We start from the raw sequence: 26,937 nt of genomic DNA on the forward strand, positions 1-26,937 counted from the left end.
CAAGAGAGAAACAAAGGACAGACTGTCACTACTAGCTAGTTACAGCAATTCATAATTCAGTAGATATTAGACCTATAGTCATTTCCTAGTATTATACATCCAAGTAGATGTCAACAAATACAGTACTGTGCAGAAGGTTTAGGCAGGTGTGAAAAAATGCTGTAAAGTAAGAATGCTTTCAAAAATAGGCATGTTAATAGATTATATTTATCAATTAACTAAATGCAAAGTGAGCGAACAGAAGAAAAATCTAAATCAAATCCATATTTGGTGTGACCACCCTTTGTCTTCAAAACAGCATCAATTCTTCTAGGTACACTTGCACAAAGTCAGGGATTTTGTAGTCATATGGCTGTATGATTAAACAATTATACCAAACAGGTGCTAATGATCATCAATTCAATATGTAGGTTGAAACACAATCATTAACTGAAACAGAAACAGCTGTGTAGGAGGAATAAAACTGGGTGAGGAACAGCCAAACTCAGCTAACAAGGTGAGTTTGCTGAAGACAGTTTGCTGTTAAAGTCATACACCACGGCAAGACTGAGCACAGCAACACGACACAAGGTAGTTATTCTGCATCAGCAAGGTCTCTCCCAGGCAGAAATGTCAAGGCTGACAGGAGCTTCCAGATGTGGTGTCCAAGCTCTTTTGAAGAAGCACAAAGAAATGGGCAACGTTGAGGACCGTAGACACAGTGGTCGGCCAAGGAAACTTACTGCAGCAGATGAACGACACATCATCCTTACTTCTCTTCGCAATCGGAAGATGTCCAGCAGTGGCATCAGCTCAGAATTGGCAGAAAACAGTGGGACCCTGGTACACCCATCTACTGTCTGGAGAAGTCTGGTCAGAAGTGACTTAAAAAGTGGCCTTCATGGAAGACTTGCGGCCAAAAATCCATAACTCTGACGTGGAAACAAGGCCAAGCGACTCAACTATGCAGGAAAACACAGGAACTGGGGTGCTGAAAAATGGCAGCAGGTGCTCTGGACTGATGAGTCAAAATTTGAAATATTTGGCTGTAGCAGAAGGCAGTTTGTTCGCCGAAGGGCTGGAGAGCAGTACACAAATGAGTGTCTGCAGGCAACAGTGAAGCATGGTGGAGGTTCCTTGCAAGTTTGGGGCTGCATTTCTGCAAATAGAGTTGGGGATTTGGTCAGAATTAATGGTCTCCTCAATGCTGAGAAGTACAGGCAGATACTTATCCATCATGCAATACCATCAGGGAATCACCTGATTGGCCCCAAATTTATTCTGCAGCATGACAACAACCCCATACATACAGCGAAAGTCATTAAGAACTATCTTCAGCGTAAAGAGGTGGCAGGTAACCTAGTGGTTAGAGTGTTGGGCCAGTAACTGAAAGGTTGCTAGATCAAATCCCCAAGCTGACAAAGTAAAAGTCTGTCATTCTGATCAAGGCAGTTAACCTGCTGTTCCTAGGCAGCCATTTTAAATAAGAATTTGTTCTTAACTGCCATGCCTAGTTAAATAAACATTTTTAAAGAAGAACAAGGAGTCCTGGTACGGCCCCCACAGAGCCCTGATCTCAACATCAACGAGTCTGTCTGGGATTACATGAAGAGAGAGAAGCACCTGAGGCTGCCACAAATCCACAGAAGAACTGTGGTTAGTTCTCCAAGATGTTTGGGCCAACCTACCTGCCGAGTTCCTTCAAACTGTGTGCAAGTGTACCTAGAAGAGTTGATGCTGTTTTGAAGGCAAAGGGTGGTCACACCAAATATTGAATTGATGTAGATTTTTCTTCTGTTCACTCACTTTGCATTTTGTTAATTGATAAATATAATCTATTAACATGTCTATTTTTGAAAGCATCTTACTTTACAGCATTTTTTCACGCCTGCCTTAAACTTCTGCACAGTACTGTATACGCACATAGATAGTGCATTCTTGGTTTTTCAATTACTTTTAAATGACTACATTTATCAGCTGTAGGCTAAATTTGATGGTTAATTTGTGTATGTCAGCACTGTTTGTCATATTCTTAAATCACATTGCCATGCAGTTGTTTACACATCGAATAAAGTGCAAGGTCTGTCCGATCAAAGCTTGTCATCACTTTAAAAGGTGCTATTTTCTGAATCAGTGTGTGAGGTTTAAGGCTGATACTACTTCTCATCTCTCTGCCCAGTCATTCCCATGACCCCTAACCTTCCCCTCAACCCTGTCTGCTTGTCTGGGGCTGGTCATGGTTGCGTACCAAATGGCACCCTACTCCCTATACAGGGCACTACTTTTGACCAGAGCCCTATAAGCCCTGGTCAAAAGTAGTGCACTAAATAAGAAATGCGGTGCCATTTGGGGAAACAGGCACGAAGATTTTGATATGATATTACGTGCTAGCTCACTAATCCCGGATGGAAGTCAGCAAATCCTGTGCACTGCCAAGAGATACTCCAAATGCAGACAGTCTGTCATGAGAGACTACGCACTCAAAAACTGTTGACAAACCATCATTGAATAACATTTGGGCTATGCCATCTTAATGAAGTTAGATGGGGAAGCAGACCAGGGTCTGTTGTTGTTGCAGCCAGCCAGACAGAGCCAGCCAGACAGAGCACGTGGTGGGTGGCAGGCAGGCAGAGAGCCTGGAGGAGAAGCAGCCGGGTTGGTTCTTGTGAATGATGAGCCCTTTAGATCACTCCCCCTACAATCTGTGCTTTGTTTATTGATATTCACATCACCATCATCCACACCGAAGCTGCTCTCACAGTGGAGATGGGAGGCAGGGTGGCTGCTGTGGCTGCAACAGGGATACTCAGTGAGTCAGTGCTATCCGGGATCCTTGGGACATCCCAACTGTCACGCCCTGACCATAGAGAGCCATTGTTTCTCTATGGTATAGTAGGTCAGGGCGTAACTGGGGTGTTCTAGTCTATGATTTCTATGTGGTGTTCTAGTTAATTATTTCTATGTGGTGTTCTAGTTTTCATATTTCTATGTTGGTGTGCTTGATATGGTTCCCAATTAGAGGCAGCTGGTAATCGTTGTCTCTAATTGGGGATCATATTTAGGTAGCCTTTTTTCCACCTGTGTTTTGTGGGATATTGTATTTTGTATTTTGAGTTAGTGTATGTAGCACCTCTGTGGTCACAGTTCGTGTTTTGTTTTATAGTTTCACTTTAATAAATTATGTGGAACTGTAATCACGCTGCGCCTTGGTCCTTCTCTACAAACGAACGTGACACCAACGCTGATGTTACCCAATTGAAGTTCACATTTAAAGGGGTTAAGGTTAGGGTTAAGGGTAGGGGTTAAGGTTAGGGTTTCGGGTAGACGTCCCAAGGATCTCAGACAGAACTAACCATACTCAGTGTGTGTGTGTGTGTGTGTGTGTGTGTGATGTGATCTGGCGGAAGCTTTACCCTCCCCCGACTCTTAATTATAACAGAAGATGATGGGTACTGATGGAGGAGATGGAGCGCTCACAGAGGCAGGATGCACACACACACACAGCAACCAAGGGCAACGGTGGACAAACAAACACAACTACCACATTCAGGCAACACAAAGCTTCTCCATCGGCACACCAGCTCAGTGTGTGTGTTTGCGCGTGTATATATCTATATATACACTGCTCAAAAAAATAAAGAAAACACTTAAACAACACAATGTAACTCCAAGTCAATCACACTTCTGTGAAATCAAACTGTCCACTTAGGAAGCAACACTGATTGACAATAAATTTCACATGCTGTTGTGCAAATGGAATAGACAAAAGGTGGAAATTATAGGCAATTAGCAAGACACCCCCAATAAAGGAGTGGTTCTGCAGGTGGTGACCACAGACCACTTCTCAGTTCCTATGCTTCCTGGCTGATGTTTTGGTCACTTTTGAATGCTGGCGGGGCTTTCACTCCAGTGGTAGCATGAGACGGAGTCTACAACCCACACAAGTGGCTCAGGTAGTGCAGCTCATCCAGGATGGCACATCAATGCGAGCTGTGGCAAGAAGGTTTGCTGTGTCTGTCAGCGTAGTGTCCAGAGCATGGAGGCGCTACCAGGAGACAGGCCAGTACATCAGGAGACGTGGAGGAGGCCATAGGAGGGCAACAACCCAGCAGCAGGACCGCTACCTCCGCCTTTGTGCAAGGAGGAGCAGGTGGAGCACTGCCAGAGCCTTGCAAAATGACCTCCAGCAGGCCACAAATGTGCATGTGTCTGCTCAAATGGTCAGAAACAGACTCTATGAGGGTGGTATGAGGGCCCGACGTCCACAGGTGTGGGTTGTGCTTACAGCCCAACACCGTGCAGGACGTTTGGCATTTGCCAGAGAACACCAAGATTGGCAAATTCGCCACTGGCGCCCTGTGCTCTTCACAGATGAAAGCAGGTTCACACTGAGCACGTTACAGACGTGACAGAGTCTGGAGACGCCGTGGAGAACGTTCTGCTGCCTGCAACATCCTCCAGCATGACCGATTTGGCGGTGGGTCAGTCATGGTGTGGGGTGGCATTTCTTTGGGGGCCACACAGCCCTCCATGTGCTCGCCAGAGGTAGCCTGACTGCCATTAGGTACCGAGATGAGATCCTCAGACCCCTTGTGAGACCATATGCTGGTGCGGTTGGCCCTGGGTTCCTCCTAATGCAAGACAATGCTAGACCTCATGTGGCTGGAGTGTGTCAGCAGTTCCTGCAAGAGGAAGGCATTGATGCTATGGACTGGCCCGCCCGTTCCCCAGACCTGAATCCAATTGAGCACATCTGGGACATCATGTCTCGCTCCATCCACCAACGCCACGTTGCACCACAGACTGTCCAGGAGTTGGCGGATGCTTTAGTCCAGGTCTGGGAGGAGATCCCTCAGGAGACCATCTGCCACCTCATCAGGAGCATGCCCAGGCGTTGTAGGGAGGTCATACAGGCACGTGGAGGCCACACACAATACTGAGCCTCATTTTGACTTGTTTAAAGGATATTACATCAAAGTTGGATCAGCCTGTAGTGTGGTTTTCCACTTTAATTTTGAGTGTGACTCCAAATCCAGACCTCCATGGGTTGATAAATTTTATTTCCATTGATAATTTTTGTGTGATTTTGTTGTCAGCACATTCAACTATGTAAAGAAAAAAGTATTTCATAAGAATATTTCATTCATTCAGATCTAGGATGTGTTATTTTAGTGTTCCCTTTATTTTTTTGAGCAGTGTATATATATGTGTACTACATTACATACCTTATTCATCCACTCAACCTTCTCCACGTCAGGGAAGTTGACCTGTAGAGAAAGTGAGAAATGTATTGGTTAGATTTGAACTTTTAACCGCCTTAAACAAAATACATAGCAAAAGAGTGTAACCTGGGTATGAATGTAGGGAGGTCGTGAAATGGCAAAGGATCGACACGAGACAGGGCCTTTCCACCTCAAAAAGAACCAGAAAGAGGTTTGACACCCACAATCTCAGTGTTGTGAAATCCTTTAGATTTCAGAAACAGATCATATTAGCATTCTGAAATGTATTTAATCTTTCAGAAATTAACCTAATTGTTTGCACCCAAATTGCCCATTTTAATTTATAGGATTCATATAATATTGAATAAATACAGTACCTAACATCCAATTTGAACCAAACTTTTTTGGGTGCAATCAATTATCTTAATTTCTCCGAGATCAAATTATATTTAAACAAAAGAATGCTTCTGAATGCTTATCTTATCTGTTTCTAACTATAGAAACGATTTCAGAAACATCTAAGATGGTGGGTGTCATGGCTTGCTGAAATGACATGGAATGACCCAACAGTAAAATTAAGATGTGTGTTTCTGGACATTTTCCATGTTTCAAAACATAATGATGACACACCACAGCAGGCCCTCAATCTTTCCTCCAAACCCAAACCACAGTCATAAGACCTGCAGATCACACTGATCATGATCATGTGTGTGTGCACGTGTGTGTGTGCGTGCAAAATAACCTGTGATATGCTGTTGACAAAACTACAGAGATTGTGGTGACAATGTGAGTGTCCTGTGGGTGTTGAAGAATGTTGAAATTGTCCCATGATTAAGAAAACAATTATCATATTTTCTCTCTTTCCTGATATGGTCCTCCTTGTTCCCCCTCTCCCTCTGATTGATGTCTATGAGTCACCAAGCTTCTGCCATCTAAAAGGTCAACAGTAGCACAAACATAGAATTAGGAATTAGAAAACAAATTTAATAGGATCTCTATGAGTACCACCCTCAAGTTCTAAGGAACCTCCGAACTGAAACAGGAAATGGGGAGTGCACACACATAGAAATGCCTAAAATGACGGTGGCACGACAAAACCTCAGAGTGGAAACACTCTCTCTTGGTTCAAATAATTAAAGGAAAGGTTCAACCATTTTTGAATGTTACATTGTTTTTGTACATCTCTGAGTGATGTTCTATCGATTCCCTGGATCATTTCATGTTTTCATGTGTATCTGAGTTATTGGTGTTCAAGCAGGCAGAAATCCGGTCGGTGTGACGTAGCACCGTGATAAAGTATCTCTCACTACACTGGAAGTTGATAGGCATATGACTTTTAGATCTTGAAAACGTCTATCATACATGTCAGATATCAATACTGGCCGATGTCATAACGCAGGAGGATGTCTTCTCTTGAATGACCCATTGATCATATTTTTGCAATATTCCTACCTCGAGAAATGTTTAATTTAACGGAGGGTATAGCACATTTTTCCTATTTGTCTGCCTCTTTAGTCCAGGGTGCATTGCATGGTGCCGTTGTCAGAGATATTATAGAAATAAGATAGGAATTCAATGAATCAGGGAACATATAACGCCCCACCCAGAAGACTGTCGACCGTTCACGTTCACGTTGTCATGCTGCATCACACGGTTGCTAAGTTAATAGTGACTCAGTCAGCATATATGCCGAGAAACATGCTTATTTTCCTCGAAGTACATAATGTCACGATTCCAAAGCTATACAATACTACAGATAGCAGATACTACAGATACAGATAGCAAGTAAATTATCGCACATCTCAGAAATGATTTGTAATGTTGTATTTCTTGTTGACGAAATTGGTGCTAATGTTGGGTTTTTGAGCTAGCCCCCAATAGACTCCCATTCACTCTTTGAAGGAGAGCGCTCCTTGCCCCAGGATCGCCCAGAATGCACCGCACGCCCCATTGACGTAGCATGGGCAACGTTTCCCATCTCCTCAAAAGTATATCTGCCGTTGTGAATGTTAGACTCCACTCTGTGAGGCACATTGATCTGCAGGTTGAACATGGTGAGATTGTAGACCCCTAAATTGATAGTGCAGTCTTTTTTGGGAGGGATTTTACAGCTAATTAGCTAAAATTATTGTGTGTAGCTATGTTTTTCTAGCTAGCTACCTACAGTTGAAGTCGGAAGTTTACATGCACTTAGGTTGGAGTCATTAAAACTTGTTTTTCAACCACTCCACAAATTTCTTGTTAACAAACTATAGTTTTGGCAAGTCGGTTAGGACATCTACTTTGTGCATGACACAATACATTTTTCCAACAACTGTTTAGAGACAGATTATTTCACTGTATCACAATTCCAGTGGGTCAGAAGCTGACATACAATAAGTTTACTGTGCCTTTAAACAGCTTGGAAAATTCCAGAAAAATGTCATGGCTTTAGAAGCTTCTGATAGGCTAATTGACATAATTTGAGTCAATTGGAGGTGTACCTGTGGATGTATTTCAAGGCCTACCTTCAAACTCAGTGACTCTTTGTTTGACATCATGGGAAAATCAAAAGAAATCCGGCAAAATTGTAGAACTCCACAAGTCTGGTTCATCCTCAATTTCAATTTCCAAATGCCTGAAGGTACCACGTTCATCTGTACAAACAATAGTACACAAGTATAAACACCATGGGACCACGCAGCCGTCATACTGCTTAGGAAGGAGACGCGTTCTGTCTCCTAGAGAGGAACGTACTTTGGTGCGAAAAGTGCAAATCAATCCCAGAACAACAGCAAAGGACCCTGTGAAGATGCTGGAGGAAACAGGTACAAAAGTATCTATATCCACAGTAAAATGAGTCCTATATCGACAATAACCTGAAAGGCCGCTCAGCAAGGAAGACGCCACTGCTCCAAAACCGCCACAACTGCACATGGGTACAAAGATCATACTTTTTGGAGAAATGTCCTCTGGTCTGAAGAAACAAAAATAGAACTGTTTGGCCATAATGACCATCGTTATGTTTGGAGGAAAAAGGGGGATGCTTGCAAGCCGAAGAACACCATCCCAACCGTGAAGCATGGGGGTGGCAGCATCATGTTGCGGGGGTGCTTTGCTGCAGGAGGGACTGGTGCACTTCACAAAATAGATGGCATCATGAAGGAGGAAAGCTTTAACTTGCGACCAAGTTAAAGCTTGGTCGCAAAGGTGAAATAAAATTTAAAAAATGGGTCTTCCAAATGGATAATGACTCCAAGCATACTTCCAAAGTTGTGGCAAAATGGCTTAAGGACAACAAAGTCAAGGTATTGGAGTGGCCATTACAAAGCCCTGACCTCAATCCCATAGAAAATGTGTGGACAGAACTGAAAAAGCATGTGCGAGCAAGGAGGCCTACAAACCTGACTCGGTTACACCAGCTCTGTCAGGAGGAATGGGCCAAAATTCATCCAACTTATTATGGGAAGCTTGTGGAAGGCTACCCGAAACATTTGACGCAAGATAAACAATTTAAAGGCAATGCTACCAAATACTAATTGAGTGTATGTAAACTTCTGACCCACTGGGAATGTGATGAAAGAAATAAAAGCTGAAATAAATCATTCTCTCTACTATTATTCTGACGTTTCACATTCTTAAAATAAAGTGGTGATCCTAACTGACCTAAGACAGGGAATTTTTACTAGGATAAAATGTCAGGAATTGTGAAAAATTTAGTTTAAATGTATTTGGCTTAGGTGTATGTAAACTTCCGACTTCAACTGTAGCTAGCTAGCCAGCCAGCCCATAAAGGGAGCATTGCATTTTGGATTTTATCGTCAACTTGAGCTATAACAGATTTCCACAACAATTTTCCATGTTGCTACCAACCTTATTATAACGCCAAAATGAAAAATGTGTTCACAACAAATATTGTTCTCACATATTACTATTATTTAACACAGTGTTGTTATTTAACACAATGATTGGTTTTGGGTGGATTTTTCCTTTAAGACGTTCATTGAACGAGTAACTTAGTCACTGTTAAGTTAACTGTGTGCTAAATTTAAATACAGTAACACCTCTGTGGTATTATATTTTAGTAATTTAGCAGATGCACTTATCCAGAGCGACTTATAGTAGTGAGGGCATACAATTTTCTTACTGGTCCTCCATGGGAATCAAACCCACAATCCTGTCATTGAAAACACCATGCTCTACCAACTGAGCCACACAGGACATAAATGGAGTAAATGTTAATTCTGAATTCCACTGTGATTGTGGCATTCTAAAGTTTTGACTCATTCTCCTCAGGCTCTGCATATTAAGAATGTCCAAATATAGCTAGGGCTGGATGGACTAGACTAAAGAATGTAGAAGAGGGGGAGGGGTGGGTGGGTAGGAACAGAGTAGAATAGGAAAATATACAGTGCATTCGGGAAAGTATTCAGACCCCTTGACTTGTTCCACATTTTATTACATTACAGCCTTATACTGTATTAACAAAAGGTTGGTCAGTCATAGACTGGGATGTCTGTACACTGTGCAAATTATGAAATGGTATGAAAGAGAGAGAGATTGTGAACTAATAGGACATTGTGCTCATCCCCTTGCCATTATACCTGTCCTTATTGTCAACTGAGTTGTGTCACTTTGTTACTTTGGTCACCACAGACACATTTTTTGCTTCATTCATTAACATATTTATTTATTTATTTTGACAACATAAACAAACCTTTTTGGATATGATGTAATGACATTGATGGATTTTAAGACTGACTTTTGTTCAAATAATGTATTTATTATTCCGCTGTATTTTATTTATTTGAAAAATAATATAAATATTATAGACGGTGGCTTTAATTACCAGCTCACAGACTAGTAGGCTGAAGATGTGATCTCCACTCTGAAGTGCAGGCTGAGTCCATAGAGAAAATAGGAATACAATAATGATATGTATCTTGTTACTTACCCATGGGGGTAATTCCTGTTTACTCATAAAAGCCCTCGCAGTGGTGTATGCTCTCTCGTTCTCCAATAAGTACATAGCTGACCGCAGACGCATCACTTTCTCGTTTCTGCTGTGTTTCCATCCGATGTAGACCATGAGACCGAATAGAACCAAGCTGATACTGAACCCGAAGTATCCGGCCAGATAAACTGGTAAAAGTGTAGCCAGGAATTTTCCAAAGGACCACAATACGGTTACAGCATGTTGCCCTGGAGGTTTGGGTGGCTGCATTTCTTCTGGCAATGCCGAGTCCGCAGCCTCCGAGCCTGTGCCCATACTCGGACTTCCATCCACAGATGGCATCGCAAAATCCTTGTCTGTGGAGGCGCTACCTCTGCAGTTCCGCGTTCAGTGCCTTCTTGTTGTTTAATTCAAAAATAAGACAACGGAATAAAGTTTAGCTTGCAAACCATTGACAATGTCTTACACTATTGACACGAAACGATCATAAACAGTTTTGCTAGAAATGTTCAGCTAAAAATACATCTTGAATAGGTAAACAGCACCAGGGAACAAAACCGCTCTTCATGCGCGCACTGACAAACACTAGCATGCAGAGGCAAGTGGATTCAATTTTTTGTCAGACTTGTAAGGGCGTGTTATCTAAGTGAAAGCCCTCCTTAAATCCATCAGAAAAAAAAGTTACCCTAAAATGTACTTGTTCCGATAATATTTGACCGCACCATCCAGTCTAATATTTAGCAACATCCACTGCAAGTACAAAAAGGCCTCTTGCGCTACTCCAGCTTTCACAAACCAATTGCTTTCCGACTGACTGAGAATTGATTTAGGCCCAGTGGCGACTCATCATTCAGGGCAGGTGGGGCAGAAAAACTGCTTGCCTGTTTGTTTTGCATGTTATTTCGGCATTAATACTTGTCACATATCAGTTTGCAAACAATGTAAAAAAATATATATATATATCATTGAGTTAATAAAGTCGCATCCAAACATGGTCTCTTTTTTGGTTTTCTTAAGTAAGGCAGCTACAAAATGCAAGTGTTTCAGCCTAGCTCAGTGCTTTCTGTGGTTGTGGGGCAAGCCAGCAGAAAATACGGAGCGTTGCGGCGTGATTGGCTCAGTGTTCTGTCACTCATGAGGACACTAGTCACCTCCAAGTCTAAGGGTAGAGCTCGAAATTTCAAGCCCCTTGGGTGCTCCCATAGAGTTACATTAGAAGTGCCCATCCAAGAAGGCTCAAGGTCATTGGCCACATATAAAATTACGTCAAATCACTTTATATCTACAGTAGCTTTGATTGGACTGATCATGTCAACATCATACTTTCAAAATCTTAGCTAGCAGTCATCATCATGAATCAGGTTGACAATCTACTGGCAAATCCTTTTGAATCCTTGTCAGGTGAAGAGAAATAATGACGAGAAATTAATAATAAAACGTATTGGTGTCATCGGCCATTGGACATGAACATTACACAAGTTGGAAATCGCAAATTCAACAATGAGTGGTTAGGAAGGAATCAGTGGCTAACTGCAAGCATTGCAAAGCAATCACTAGCCTGCTATTCAGTGGAGTGGCTGTGTGGTCCCAAGTCTAAGATTAAGGGTCTCTATTCCTAGTTTAAAATGATAAACATTCAACATTGGCCATGCTGTCAATTAAGCATGATTTGTTCCGCGCTCAAAATAACTGTTAACTCGGAGCTGCAAATCTGACTTTAGTGAGTTCAAAACAACTGGGAACTCGGGAAAACAAGCTAAGACTGGGAAAATACGTTTTGAACAACTAGGAATTGTAAATCGGGAACTTGGGCCTCTTTCTAGAGCTACGATCTGAAGATCACTTGCGTCATCACGAATCAACTTTTTTTTCCAGTTCCCAGTTCCCATAAATCCAGAGAATGACTGACTTTGATGACAAAATTTGCCCACAAAGAACTGCCGCGGCACGTTCCCTTTCAAGTGAGCACAGCACAACAAGGTAAATCCAAAAATGTTTTGTATGCTGCTGCATAAAGGATGTAATATGCCAGGGAGATATGTATACTGTAGCTAAGAAAGTAATTCTAAGTGTATGTTGTGTAGTAAGCTGTTAGTAGCCCATGTGCCTCGCCCTAATAATTTGATATATTTTCACCTCTTAATTTCACCTACTGTTCTGACTTGGTGGTACACATATAACCTGTTTTTGAAAAATGTAATTATTGAATATTCTAAGAGCTTTCATTGTCTGCTTATATGCCCCCTTTATTTATCCTATGGTTCTGACTTGGTGTACAGGGAGAACACCGTAAGAATGGCTAATGTTCTGAATTCTGTCAATGTACATTTCAAAAGAGCTGAAGAAATACTTATATTGACTACGTCCGTCCTAGCTCGCTCAATGTCTTAATCGAAATTACGGATTGCCTCTTATCCACTTGTCATCCCCTTATGCCATAGTTTGTACATCTCAATTGTCAGTAGAACTGAATTTGTTTAATAATCAAGTCAGCCATATCAGCTATGTGTTTTTAAAAGACAGTAAATGAGGCTGAACGAACCGTTTCACTGCCAGACAAGGCTCTGCTGAAAGCCAGGTGTAGCAGAGGTAAGGTGGGGTGGCAGGTAGCCTAGTGGTTAGAGCTTTGGGCCAGTAACCAAAAGGTTGTTAGATCAAATCTCTGAGCTGACAAGGTAAAAATCTGTCGTTCTGCCCCTGAACAAGGCAGTTATCCAACCCACTGTTCCTATGCCATCATTGTAAATTAGAATTTGTTCTTAACTCCCTGGTTAAAGGTTTGGGACAGCTTTGCGTGGCCACCGTTTGTCACCATTATAGTGCAATTAATGCATTGTTTAGTGTTCTGCTGTGTAGTGGCTTTGCTGACATGCATCCCCCCCAAAGAATGTTTGTCCCACCAAGATTTACGTGCTAAAATCACCACTGTTTAGGCCTACTGTGGCCTAAAGCCTATAGATCTACTATAGGCCTATGAATTAATGTGATAGTAGGGTAGACTACCTATTTGATACAGCAACAGCTATACGACCGTTACCTCTGTTAACGCCTGGTATAATGCAGAGCTTGGAGAAGCCTACTTACTGTAGGCTGTTGACTGTTCTGTATTTTTCATCAGTAAATTTGTAATTTAGAAACGGATTATTAATAGTCTAACATGCATTTGTAATGAAAATGTAAACCTAAAATTAAGTTAGTAACATAATTTTAGGATTATTAATAGTCTGCATTTGTAATGAAAAACGTAACCCTAAAATTAAATTGTTCTGAGAATATTTGACCGCACAAATCAATATAACGCCTCAATCACAACAATGGTATCCTTTCACAAAATGGTACGCAGCATCATCTGGATGTGTGCAACAAAGGTTCAACATTCACCAGTTCTGTTAAGCCGTCTATGCATACATTTCGACGCATACGCACAGAACGCACAGCAACTGCCTCTGCAATGCAATGCTGCAAAAGGCAAAAGCATCGTTCCATTGGAAATAAAGGTACATCTGGTGTGCCAAAATTAGATAGTGTCGGTGTGTTCGAGGCGTAATGTCTAGCGACCTCCCTGCAAGTAAAAAAAAAAGAAAATAAAGACCCTTGCTCCGCTGCAGCTTTCATAAACCAATAGCTTTCCGACTGACTAAGAATTGCCCAGTGGTGGAAAAAGTACCCAATTGTCATACTTGAGTAAAAGTAATGATACCTTAATAGAAAATGACTCAAGTAAAAGTGAGTCACCTAGTAAAATACAACTTGAGCAAAATAAAAATATTTGGTTTTAAATATAGTTTTATTTAACAAAGCAAGTCAGTTAAGAACAAATTTACCGAGGAACAGTGGCCTTGTTCAGGGGAAGAACGACATATTTGATCCAACAGTTACTGTCCCAACGCTCTCACCACCAGCTGTAACCACCAGGCTACCTGCCGCCCCTAAATTTAAGTATCAAAAGTATGATATTGCTAAAATATACTTAAGTATCAAAAGTAAAAGTATAAATAATTGCAAATTCCTTATATTAAGCAAACCAGACGGCACGATGTTGTTTTTTATTTATTTACGGATAGCCAGGGGCACACTCCAACACAGACTTAATTTACAAAGCATGTGTTTAGTGAGTCCGCCAGATCAGATGCAGTAGGTATGACCTGGGATTTTCTCTTTAAGTGTGTGAATTAGACCATTTCTGTCCTAAGCATTTAAAATGTAACGAGTACTTTTAGGGGTCAGGGAAAATGTATGGAGTAGAAAGTACATTATTTTCTTTAGGATTGTAGTGGAGTAAGTTGTCAAAAATATAAATAGTAAAGTACAGTACAGATGCCCCCAGAAACTACTTAAGTAGTACTTTAAAGTATTTTTACACAACTGAAATTGCCTGTATATCTACTATAGGCCAATGAATAAATGTGATAGTTGGGTACCCTACGTATTTGATACAGCTATACGACCGTTACCTCTGTTGACGCCTGGTATAATGTAGAACTATGAGTAATTTACGCACGTGTTTTGGAGAAGCTTCGTTATTGTAGGCTGTTGACTATTCTGTATTTTGCCTCAGTGGGCCTAAGCTAGTAAATTAGAAACTGATTAGGCTAACATGCATTTGTAATGGGAAACGTAAACGTCCTACAAAATAGGCCACCCATTCTCAAACCCAAAGCTATCACTTGTTAAAAAACCAAGAATATGCTTGGCTGTTTGAACAGCCTGCAAGCCTACAAGACAGTGCCAGAGAGATCAAACCATTTTGCCTCCAGGGCAAACCCGTTTATTCTTGACTGAGGTTTTGGGTTGGAGTGAGGTTTTATTTTTCACATTAACTAGGCAAGTCAGTTCACACAATTTATTTTACAATAACTGCCTAACCCAGGTTCAGTTGTGAGCAACCCTATAGGACTCCTGATCAGTTGTTACAGCCCGGGACCTCTAGCACCGATATGTGCCATACAGCACCCCAGATGGCTGCGAGAAAACACACGCAGCATAACCTTTCCACAGATAGTCATACTGATGACCTTAGTTTATTGACCAGACCGGTTTAAGGGAAGCACATCAGCATATGGGTTACCTATAAGAATGTTTGATATGACTAGTCACCAGAACTGAACTCTGTCAGCAATAATGGTAAATGGTTGCAGCACGGTAGGAATTACATTCTGGAACCTTTTTCAGAAGCAACAAAGACAAATTTAAACCAAAAACTTTATTGGGAAAGTATAAACAAAAGCAATGGAGTAGGGTAGGTTTGGTAGAAGAGTAGAGAATCCAGAAAGTCCCCATATCAAATTTCCCAGGCAGGTGGTGGAGTCTCTTGACCAAGACAACAGTAGCACTGTCTCTTTGCAGCCTCTCGTTGGCATGGATGGCACAGCTCGGATCAGACGTTGAACATGAGATCCTTGGTCCCGTGTTGTGTCCAGAAGGGTCACAGCCATGGTGTTGTAGGGTGGGGGGGGGGGGGGCAGTCTACTTAGACCTCTGCCTCATCTTTCGCCTCTTGCGCTTCAGCCTGCGCATACGCTTCTTTCTCCACTGCAAGAGAGAACAGAAGGGCCAATGTGAGATGTAACATTAGCTACTTTAGATATTGACAAACAAGTGTTAGAACAAATCCCTGCACCCTGATAAATGTATTAGCGTGGTTGGCAACACCCATCTGGCATTTACAGCAAATTGCTGTCAATACAGTTCTACCAACATATGCTCAGGTCTAGAAGGGATATTGCCATCCTGCACACCCTCCCATATAGTAAGGGGCCTGTGACTGAAAATATGGCAACAAGCTAGAATTGCACAATAGTTGGCTACAGTAATGAGCCAGGACAGGTGATAATCTACTGACAAGGCATGTCCACATGTTTACAACAGAATTAGATTACTTGGCGACAGTCCATTTCTAGGGTTGTCCGCAGTTAGCTACTTGGCTAGCTAGTTCTATTGCCCAACATAACTAACGTTAAGGCTTTGGCTATATGAATGAGTGCACTTGCATACTCCCTTAGAAAGAACTGAACCTGAAAAAGACAGCAATAGTACTGTTTGTCAATCTTGACACAATAGCCAATATACACTTCCTGAAAATAGCCTGAATTACTCAGACGATATGACTTCTTGAGTGGTCATTAATGTGATGTTTGTACCGAGGACCTTGGTCGAGCAGTTTTACACCCAACTAAGATTACTTAAATAAAGTTTACATTTAATCTGACAAGTCAGTTAAGAACAAATTCTTATTTACAATGACGGCCTACCCTGGGCCAATTGAGAGCCGTCCTATGGGACTCCCAATCACTGCAGTTTTAGCAGCCTGGAATTTGACTAGGCTCTGTAATGATGCCTCTTGCCAAAAAGATCATCAAGGCCACCAACCAACAAAGCCAGTGTCTGTCCACCACGCTACTATGCGTGAGGTGAGGACAGTAAAGGTGCATCAAAGCTGGAACTGAGTGGGTGAAAAACAGCTTCTCTCAAAGCCAACAGACTTAAATTGGCCACTAATAAATGGATCATTATGTCACTAATAAATCAAATTTTATTGGTCACATGTAAGTTGTAAACATTACTGTATTAATCTCATGTATACTTTATACCATATATTGCATCATGCCTACGCCGCTCTGTCTTATTCCATTATTTTACTAAGATTTGGGTGTATTAGGTCGTTGTGGAATTGTTAGATTACATGTTAGATATTGCTGCAATGTCGGAACTAGAAGCACAAGTATTTCACTACACTCGCCAATAACATATGCCAACCATGTGTATGTGACCAATAAAACAGTGCCCTAGACCGCTGTGCAACTCCGGAGCCAAAACGTTGGTGCAGTATTTCTCAAGAGAAAAAAAATGCGCGTGAATTACGAGTAGTCTATCGTAGAATGACAAAACACTTAATTGCAGAATCCCTAACAATACAAACGTCAACCATTTTAAGTCGTCTTAGAAATTACTACAAGAATATGCGCCGAACTCGATAATCAATGCATTTAAAATGTTGCAAGTGTCTAACTACATTTAAAATGTGTGCAGTTATGTCGCAGTTAAGTTAGCATGCTAGCTAACCAAGTACCTTAATAAAGCTAACAAGCATAGCAACAAGGAAGATGCCTACAAAACAATCGTTTCGAGGGGATAAAATTTACCTTTGCCCTCATGTCGTGGAGGAGTGTCTGTAAAGCAAAGGGAGAGAACGGTTGATCAGTTGGATGCCTTTTAATTACATTGGATTACTTTGGATACATATGAGAAAATACAAACCGTGTTGGGTTCTGTATTCAACTTACCTCTACCAGATGGCACCGTCTCCAAGAAGAACGCCACTAGCGTTCGATCGGTTATTTATACACTGAAATTACGTCATCACTGTTGGACGCTCATACATTCTGGGATATGTAGATTTCAACAGTCATGGGCTGTGTTCCAATACCCATACTAACATACTGTATACTTAATGAGTATATTCTACATACTATTAGTTCATTTTAGTATTATTGAAACGAAGGTTATCCTTTCAGTTGAGCATACTAGCGCTACGCCTATCTACCGAAAGTTGATTATGTTGCTATGCAACCTCTTGCTAGCTTGTTAGCGTAACAAATCAAAATCAAATCACATTTATTTGTCACATACACATGGTTAGCAGATGTTAATGCGAGTGTAGCGAAATGCTTGTGCTTCTAGTTCGACCATGCAGTAATATCTAACAAGTAATATAACCTAACAATTTCACAACAACTACCTTATACACACAAGTGTAAAGGAATGAATACGAATATGTACATAAAAATATTTGAATGAGTGATGCCCGAACGGCATAGGCAAGATGCAGTAGATGTTATAGAGTACAGTATATACATATGAGATGAGTAATGTATGGTATGAAAACATTATATAAAGTGGCATTGTTTAAAGTGGCTAGAGATACATTACATCAAGGTGGCAAGATGCAGTAGATGGTATAGAGTACAGTATATACATATGAGATGAGTAATGTATGGTATGAAAACATTATATAAAGTGGCATTGTTTAAAGTGGCTAGTGATACATTCCATCAAGATGGCAAGATGCAGTAGATGGTATAGAGTACAGTATATACATACGAGATGAGTAATGTAGGGTATGTAAGTGTAACGGATGTGAAATGGCTAGCTAGTTAGCGGGTACGCGCTAGTAGCGTTTCAATCAGTTACGTCACTTGCTCTGAAACCTAGAAGTAGTGTTGCACCTTGCTCTGCAAGGGCCGCGGCCTTTGTGGAGCGATGGGTAACGATGCTTCGTGGGCGACCGTTGTTGATGTGTGCAGAGGGTCCCTGGTTCGCGTCGGGGCGAGGGGACGCCATAAAGTTATACTGTTACATAAGCATTATATAAAGTGGCTAGTGATAAATTGATTACATACATTTTTCCATTATTAAAGTGGCTAGAGTTGAGTCAGTATGTTGGCAGCAGCCACTCAATGTTAGTGATGGCTGTTTAACATGAAGATCTTTTTGGCCTTCCTGTGACATCGAGTGGTGTAGGTGTCCTGGAGGGCAGGTAGTTTGCACCCGGTGATGCGTTGTGCAGATCTCACTGCCCTCTGGAGAGCCTTACGGTTATGGGCGGAGCAGCTGCCGTACCAGGCGGTGATACAGCCCGACAGGATGCTCTCGATTGTGCATCTGTAAAAATGTGTGAGTGTTTTTGGTGACAAGCCAAATTTCTTCAGCCTCTTGAGGTTCTTCACCACGCTGTTTGTGTGGGTGGACCATTTCAGTTTGTCCGTGATGTGTACGCCGAGGAACTTAAAACTTTCCACCCTCTCCACTACTGTCCCGTCAATGTAGATAGGGGGCTGTTTCCTGAAGTCCACGATCATCTCCTTTGTTTTGTTTACTAGCTAGACATTGTTGTGTTCGTTTATTCAATATGGAGTGGCAGAGTGCGCTCTAGGTGTTCTTAAATTCAGAGCGTTGTCAGATTGTCCATTCGTAAATTCTCAGCGTTTCCCCTCTTGCAGCGTTCAGAACGAGGGCTGCAAATGTGGCCAGGGCAATAAATTGCAATGTCCGTACTGTGAGATGCCTAAGACAGCGCTACAGGGAGATAGGACGTACAGCTGATCGTCCTCACAGTGGCAGACCACGTGTAACAACACCTGCACAGGATCGGTACATCCGAATATCACACCTGCAGGACAGGTACAGGATGGCAACAACAACTGCCCGAGTTACACCAGGAACGCACAATCCCTCCATCAGTGCTCAGACTGTCCGCAATAGGCTGAGAGAGGCTGGACTGAGGGCTTGTACGCCTGTTGTAAGGCAGGTCCTCACCAGACATCACCGGCAACAATGTCGCCTATGGGCACAAACCCACCGTCGCTGGACTAGACAGGACTGGCAAAAAGTGCTCTTGACTGACGAGTCGAGGTTTTGTCTCACCAGGAGTGATGGTCGGATTTGCGTTTATCGTCGAAAGAATGAGCGTTACACCGAGGCCTGTACTCTGGAGCAGGATCGATTTGGAGGTGGAGGGTCCGTCATGGTCTGGGGCGGTGTGTCACAGCATCATCGGACTGAGCTTGTTGTCATTGCAGGCAATCTCAACGCTATGCGTTACAGGGAAGACATCCTCCTCCCTCATGTGGTACCCTTCCTGCAGGCTCATCCTGACATGACCCTCCAGCATGACAATGCCACCAGCCATACTGCTCGTTCTGTGCGTGATTTCCTGAAAGACAGGAATGTCAGTGTTCTGCCATGGCCAGCGAAGAGCCCGAATCTCAATCCCATTGAGCACATCTGGGACCTGTTGGATCGGAGGGTGAGGGCTAGGGCCATTCCCCCCAGAGATGTCCGAGAACTTGCAGGTGCCTTGGTGGAAGAGTAGGGTAACATCTCACAGCAAGAACTGTCAAATCTGGTGCAGTCCATGAGGACGAGATGCACTGCAGTACTTAATGCAACTGGTGGCCACACCAGATACTGACTGTTACTTTTGATTTTGACCCCCCCCCCCTTTATTTTCACCTTTATTTAACCAGGTAGGCTAGTTGAGAACAAGTTCTCATTTACAACTGCGACCTGGCCAAGATAAAGCATAGCAGTGTGAACAGACAACAACACCTTGTTCAGGGACACATCATTCCATTTCTGTCAGTCACATGTCTGTGGAACTTGTTCAGTTTATGTCTCAGTTGTTGAATCTTTTTATGTTCATACAAATATTTACACATGTTAAGTTAGCTGAAAATAAACAGGGTTGACAGTGAGAGGACATTTCTTTTTTTGCTGAGTTTATATCTAATAAGGTGAAAGAAGTATCATACAAACTCATTCATAGAATCTACCCTGTAAAGACCTTTATTAAACACAGATTCAAAATAGCTATTGATAACAAAAGTGTATTTTGTGGTTGTGACCCAGAAACGCTTGACCATTTATTTTGGGACTGTTCTTATGTCAGAAGATTTATGAGTGAGTTAGATTTTATTTTAAAATAAATGACTATTAATGTTAATGAGAGACTCTGATATGTTTTATTTTTGATTGAAATGAAATGGACCCTGATTTAACTTTCATTGTTAATTTGTTTATTTTTATGGAAGATTCTTTATCCATAAAATGAAATGGGCGGAGAACAAACCACTCTTCAAATTATTTAAGATAGAATTGAAATATTATTTTGAATTTATCAGTACATTTAAAAACAAAAAGCAATACAATATTTTGACAATTTGAAAATGTATATCGATATGTATTTGTCTATTTTTGTATTTGTTTTGTTCATAATTAAAAATACATTTAAAAAAAGATAGCGTAGCCACAATAACGTGTAACCTATTTGAAAAGTCATTGCTTTATTACATTGCTCAACATTTTCTTAACATTTGTCATAATTAGTTAGAGCAATTAATTTGTATCCGCTCGTCGGACTTCGGCTGCATATTTTCCGCCATTTTCTTTAGATCTGAAAACGTTGTGAAGCCGCGCCCATTTCCTGAAGAATTGCATTTTGGGCCCTAAAAGTACGGAAATGGTGTCCATTGCGTGTATACTTCGTATTTTGGTGAATGTAGTTCGACATGGACGATCAAGAAAGCACGAAAGGAGGGAAAGGATGCTTACTTCGACGGAGGACGAGGCTTCATCAACGTTTCAGAAATCCATATTCATCTCTAAAATCTCACCAGAAGGAACAGATTGATGGTTTCGGCCATGGTATTCACATTTTCCTTGTATTGATTAACGTTACCTAACAAACATCAGGTTAATATTTTTCGGAATACTCGGTACCTCAATTTATTAGTTTGTTCTTGTATGACCAGAAGGCCTATTTTGTTTACACACTTGCGAAGAAGACTGAAAGTTGTTTTTATGTATACAGTAACTAAGATACTGTTTTAAAGAGCCTACAGGTCTGCTCTGACTTTACACGGTCATTTTTCTATTTAGTTATTAGTACTTATTTCCCAGTGAAAAAGGTCTTAGGAACATGTATATGTAAAACATTTTTTATTCAATTTTTTATGATCAGTTTTCATATGCACTTAAAATAGTAGGTACCCTTTTATTTAAATTATTATTTTGTATTTTATTTCTCAGAATAGTTCCTGTTTACACTAAAGAGTGTAAACAGCAATATTTGGCTTTCCCATGGATCTGAACGCTCCGCTGGTGTCACTACAGTGAAAAATACCTTTGGTGGTAATATTCTACACTCGGAATGTGACCCCTTTGGCCACTTTATTTGTCTTGTGATCAGTTACAATGACATTACGCTCATTACTGTAAACTTCTACGGGTACATCACCAAACATGAGAATGAGGAGTTGCTTGAATCTATAGAGAAACATATACTTCATTGGTTATCTAAATTTCCGAATTCGTTATTATTGATAGGAGGGGACTTTAACATTACTAAAGATAATTATATTACTATATTATTATATTACAATATTACTATAGATAATTCAACTGATAGATGGCCCCCAGGTAGGCCAACCAATCAGAATTTGGGTTTAATACTTTTTATGGAAAAGTTTGATCTTACTGATATATGGAGAGGTTTCCTGCCAACAGATCATTCACTTGGAGTAACAAAACAGGTTCCAGACAAACAAGAATAGATTTTTGGCTTATATCCAAATGTATTGATAGTGAGTGTGTTACTACAAATATTTGTACTACTCCCCTCACAGACCATAGGGCCATTTACATTGATATCAAAATATTTACCCCCGATACTAACCTTGGTAGGGCATCCTACTGGAAGCTAAATAGCTCGTTATTAAATAATGATATAGTTAAGTTTTAGGTTAAATATCTACTTACACACTTTTGGGAAAGGGCTTGTGAAGAAAAATCTTATTGCAAGAACTGGGAGCTCTTTAAATTTGAAGTGTCCAAATACCTTAGAAAATATGATAGTCATCTTGCTAAGACCAGAAGAGCTGAGGAGGAAAAGGTGATCATTAAGATAACTTCCCTTTCTCAGAGTTCCCCAGCCGGCCTCTCGTGGGAGGAGAAGATGGAACTGATTGAGTTACAAAATAATCTGGATAAATAGATATAGATTAAAAGCAGAAGGAGCCTTTATTAGATCTAGGAAAAAATGGATTGAGGGAGAACAGAATTCATCCTATTTCTTTAGACTTGAGAAATTTCACTCTTCAAATAACACTATCCATAAGTTCAACATTGATGGTGTTATTACAGATGACCAAAAATTTCTCGCTAAATACTGTAGCAATTTTTACAGAAAAATTTATAGATCTACGTACTGTCAGGAATCCACAGATATGTTTTTGACTCACTGAATAATGTTCACTCTATCAGTGATACAACATCTAAACAGTGTGATGAACCCATCAAAGTTGAAGAGATTAAAGAGTCTATCAAACATCTAAAGAACAAGAACAAGAACAAACCAGGTGTTGATGGAATTACATCAGAATTTTACTAATTATTTTCTGAACAAGTAGCTCCCTTCCTATTTGAAGTATTTTTAGAGACTATTAAAAACAATGTTCTCCCTCCTACAATGAGTCAGGGGTTAATAACTCTGCTACCTAAGCCTAAAAAACAAGTGCTGCTCATTGATAACTGGCGTCCAATTTGTCTTCTTAATAATGACTATAAGATATTCGCCTTACTACTTGCAAAAATAATTAAAGAAGTCCTGGATGCAATCATTGATGAAACACAGTCTGGCTTTATGAGGAACAGACATATTTCTAACAATATCAGACTAGTATTAGATATACTTGACTACTCAGACCTAATAACCGAGGATAGCTTCATATTATTTTATAAAGCATTTGACACAGTAGAGCATCAGTTCCTCTTCCACTCCCTTGAGAGACTTGGCTTTGGGGATTTTTTCTGTAAGGCTATTAAGACTCTATACAAATAGTAACAGCTCTATCAAATTGAAATATGGCACCTCACCTAGATTTGAGTTAAAGAGAGGAATTAGGCAAGGTTGTCCTATCTCTCCGTACCTGTTTTTATTAATCACCCAACTTCTTACAAATTATTTAAATAATAGTCCTGTACAAGGTAATTCCATAGCTGGTAAAGAAATGATTATAAGCCAGCTGGTTGACGATACTACACTTTTTCAGAAAGACGCTAACCAAATTCCCATATCGATCAATGTGATACAATCCTTTTCCAAAGCATCTGGTCTATGTCTTAACATTAATAAATGTGAACTCATAGCTGTCAACGGTTGTGTGACACCTTCATATTATGGTATTCCAGTAAAAGAATAACTTACATATTTAGGCATAACCATTACAAAGGATCAGAAGTCTAGAGGCTTACTAAATTTTAAACCTCTTATTAAAAAACCCCAGAAGAAGCTAAATCAATTGCTACAGAGGGACTTATCATTTAAAGGAAGAGACCTTCAGCCTTGGTTATTAGGAATCTCTAGACTAACATATGGCGCTCTATCATTATATCTTGACGGTAAAATAAGCAAGGAGAAATACCAGATGCTTTTCAACTTTTTGTGGAGAAACCGTACCCATTACATTAGGAAAACTGTTGTAATGAACACTTATGAGAATGGTAGGCTGAATTTTCTGGACTTTACTATCTTAAATAATACTTTTAAGATCAGTTGGATAAAACAATTCCTAAGACCCACTTATGTGGGATTTTATTCTTCATCATGTCTTCTCTACTTTTGGTGGCCTTAACTTCATGTTGGTTTGCAATTATAATATTGACAAAGTTCCAAAGACAAATTTCTGCTTTTCATCAGCAGGTTTTCTTGTCATGGTCCTGCATTTATAAGCCAAATGTTTCTCCACACAGATATTATATATGGAATAATTGGGATATATTGTATAAAAATACTTATTTGTTTTTAGAATATTGGTTCCGAAATAATATCCTATTGGTGAGCCAGCTGGTAAATGCAGAGGGTCTTTTACTTAGTTATAAGGAATTCTTATCACTTTACAAGGTCCCTATAACACCTAAAGATTTTTCAATTGTTTTAGATGCCATTCCTTTAGGTGTTGCTTTATTATTAAGGAATGTGTCAAGACCTGACCCTCAGAGCCTACCTTCCATTGACCCTGTTGACTCATCAGTAGGAAAGATTTGTTTCTCTTTTGGTCCATTCAACAACAGAGCGATTACAAACCTTGTTTCAGCAGGATGTTGTATATCTTATGTCATGCCTTATTTGAATGGATTTATTGATAATATCTGTTGGAAAAAAGTTTGGATTTTGCCACACACATACCTACTTGTTAACAAAATTAAGGAAGTTTCCTTTAAAATTATTCATAAATATTATCCTGCCAACCATTATATGAAGAAGTTTAAGGAAAACATAATTTCAAATTGTTCCTTTTGTAATGACCACCCAGAAACAGTGTTGCATCTTTTTTGGCATTGTATTCATGTAAGAAAACTGTGGAAAGACATCAGTAGATTTATAATTGAACACATTTATGAAGATCTTACACTATTGTGGTGAGATGTACTGCTTGGATTCTTTACCTACGATAGAAATAAGCTGAAACATTTTTATGTAATTCATTTCATTATTCTTTTGGCCAAATTTCATATTCACAAATGTACATTTACAAACATTGCAATTTATTGCCCTGGCCACATCTGCAGTCCTCGTGCCTCTTTGCAGCATGCCCAAGGTACATTCACGCAGATGAGCAGGGACCCTGGGCATATTTCTTTTGGTGTTTTTCAGTGTCAGTAGAAAGGCCTCTTTAGTGTCCTAAGTTTTCATAACTGTGACCTTAATTGCCTACCGTCTATAAGCTGTTAGTGTCTTAATGACTGTTCCACAGGTGCATGTTCATACATTTTTTATGGTTCATTGAACAAGCATTGGAAACAGTGTTTAAACCCTTTACAATGAAGATCTGTGAAGTTATTTGGATTTTTACAAATTATCTTTGAAAGACAGGGTCCTGAAAAAGGGATGTTTTTTGTTGTTGCTGAGTTTAGTTGTAAAATTATTCTGCAAGACACCAGTACCCAAAATGATAGCCTAAATTGCAATGCCTACAAGTTGAAGGCCTATTTTTTTATTTGGATAGGCCTAAATTAAACATTGAATTATTAAAGTGATAGTCTAAAGAATTTAGGAGAATTTTGATACTTTAATTAATACACGCATGGATTTTAATAAACAAATGGATAAGACTGTTCTATTCTCTTTGATTTAGTTCCTGTTGCAACTCAGACAAATGACTGAATGGATGACATATTGACTGACAACTGAATGAAGGATGAATTAAATGTTTAAATATGTTGGAAATATGGTGCAATAGTGAATTAGTCATATTTTGATAAGGTGCATGCATGGGGATGTCCACGTCACCCAGAGATATGCCCATGTTGTAGAGATATACCTAGCGGACTGAAACTTTACTGTTGAAGTCATAATACAGCTAGTGCTATCTAGACTTGCGCTGGCAAACAAATCCTTTACATTAGCTACGTAATGTGATGTAAACTCAACTGAGGAGCAATAGAGAATGGAGACGTTTAACTTGAAAATGTGCAGGATACCTCTTTCCGGTTTCCTTGACTTCCGATTTTTTTTTAAATACTGCGTTATGCCTGTTCGTGTAGCACTCCTCACAGGCCGTTTGGCGCACATTTTTTGTTGTTGGTGAGATGAAACTTCCAAAACTCTGAAAGATATTATTGTAATTGCAAGATTTGTTGAAGCCAAAAATGTTAGTCCGTAATTGTAAAATTATGTTTGTATGTTCACAGAGGAAATGTCAAAGTTTCACGCATGGCTTTTCTAACGATCCTAATAATTTACTTATGGATTTTCTTACGATCCTAACGATACGAACGTTCAACCTTTGGCATGTAGTTTAGTTCAGTTTATTAATTCAAACATTTTAAAAAAAACAAGCACACATAAAACTTAAAATCCATACATGCACATTAATAAAATCATCGAGGATAACACAAAGTCTGGGACTTATTTCCATTGTGGTCCTTTTGAGACAAGATGGCTAGACAAGATGGAACACAGTATGGCAGTGAAATAATAAAACAAAAACAGAGAAGAAGAACATCTATCATCATTCCAGTTACATCATAGGGGTAATTCAAATGGGCACAGAAGACATCAAACATATTTTTACTTTATTTTTTAAAGCTGCCCAGATAGGAAGTTGTTTTTATGGGCAGAGGCAAGTCATTCCATTCTGAGGCTCCAGTATACAAGAAAGTACATTTCCCAGCATTACTCCTGAACCTGTATAAGCTCACATCAGCAACACCTGATCTGGTTCTGTCATTGTGTGCATCCCTAAC

The 26,937-nt window shown here is 40.1% G+C and overlaps 1 protein-coding gene and 1 long non-coding RNA gene across 4 annotated transcripts in view; both read right to left on the reverse strand.

Annotated features, from left to right (window-relative positions):
* LOC139557726 (extended synaptotagmin-1-like) overlaps window positions 1–10,904 on the reverse strand; it is a 49,186-nt gene extending 38,282 nt beyond the window's left edge. Inside the window, exons 1-2 of one of the 3 annotated variants that reach the window (XM_071372857.1) lie at window positions 10,135–10,904; window positions 5,205–5,246 (exon numbers count right to left, since the gene is read on the reverse strand). In XM_071372857.1, coding sequence (XP_071228958.1) covers window positions 5,205–5,246; window positions 10,135–10,476 — 384 coding nt within the window. In that variant the 5' untranslated portion in view covers window positions 10,477–10,904. Of the gene's footprint in view, window positions 1–5,204; window positions 6,134–10,134 lie in introns of all 3 variants that reach the window. The other 2 variants (XM_071372856.1, XM_071372858.1) reach the window with 2 other exon arrangements.
* Window positions 10,905–15,322: 4,418 nt separating this feature from the next.
* On the reverse strand, window positions 15,323–17,543 carry LOC139557727 (uncharacterized). The gene is made up of 3 exons (XR_011671455.1): window positions 17,418–17,543; window positions 17,277–17,303; window positions 15,323–15,666 (listed from the first exon to the last, which is right to left on the reverse strand). It is a non-coding gene; the product is annotated as an uncharacterized lncRNA (long non-coding RNA).
* Between the last annotated feature and the right edge of the window lie 9,394 nt (window positions 17,544–26,937).

Source organism: Salvelinus alpinus, chromosome 28 (genome assembly GCF_045679555.1).
Source record: "Salvelinus alpinus chromosome 28, SLU_Salpinus.1, whole genome shotgun sequence".
Lineage (NCBI taxonomy): Eukaryota > Metazoa > Chordata > Actinopteri > Salmoniformes > Salmonidae > Salvelinus > Salvelinus alpinus.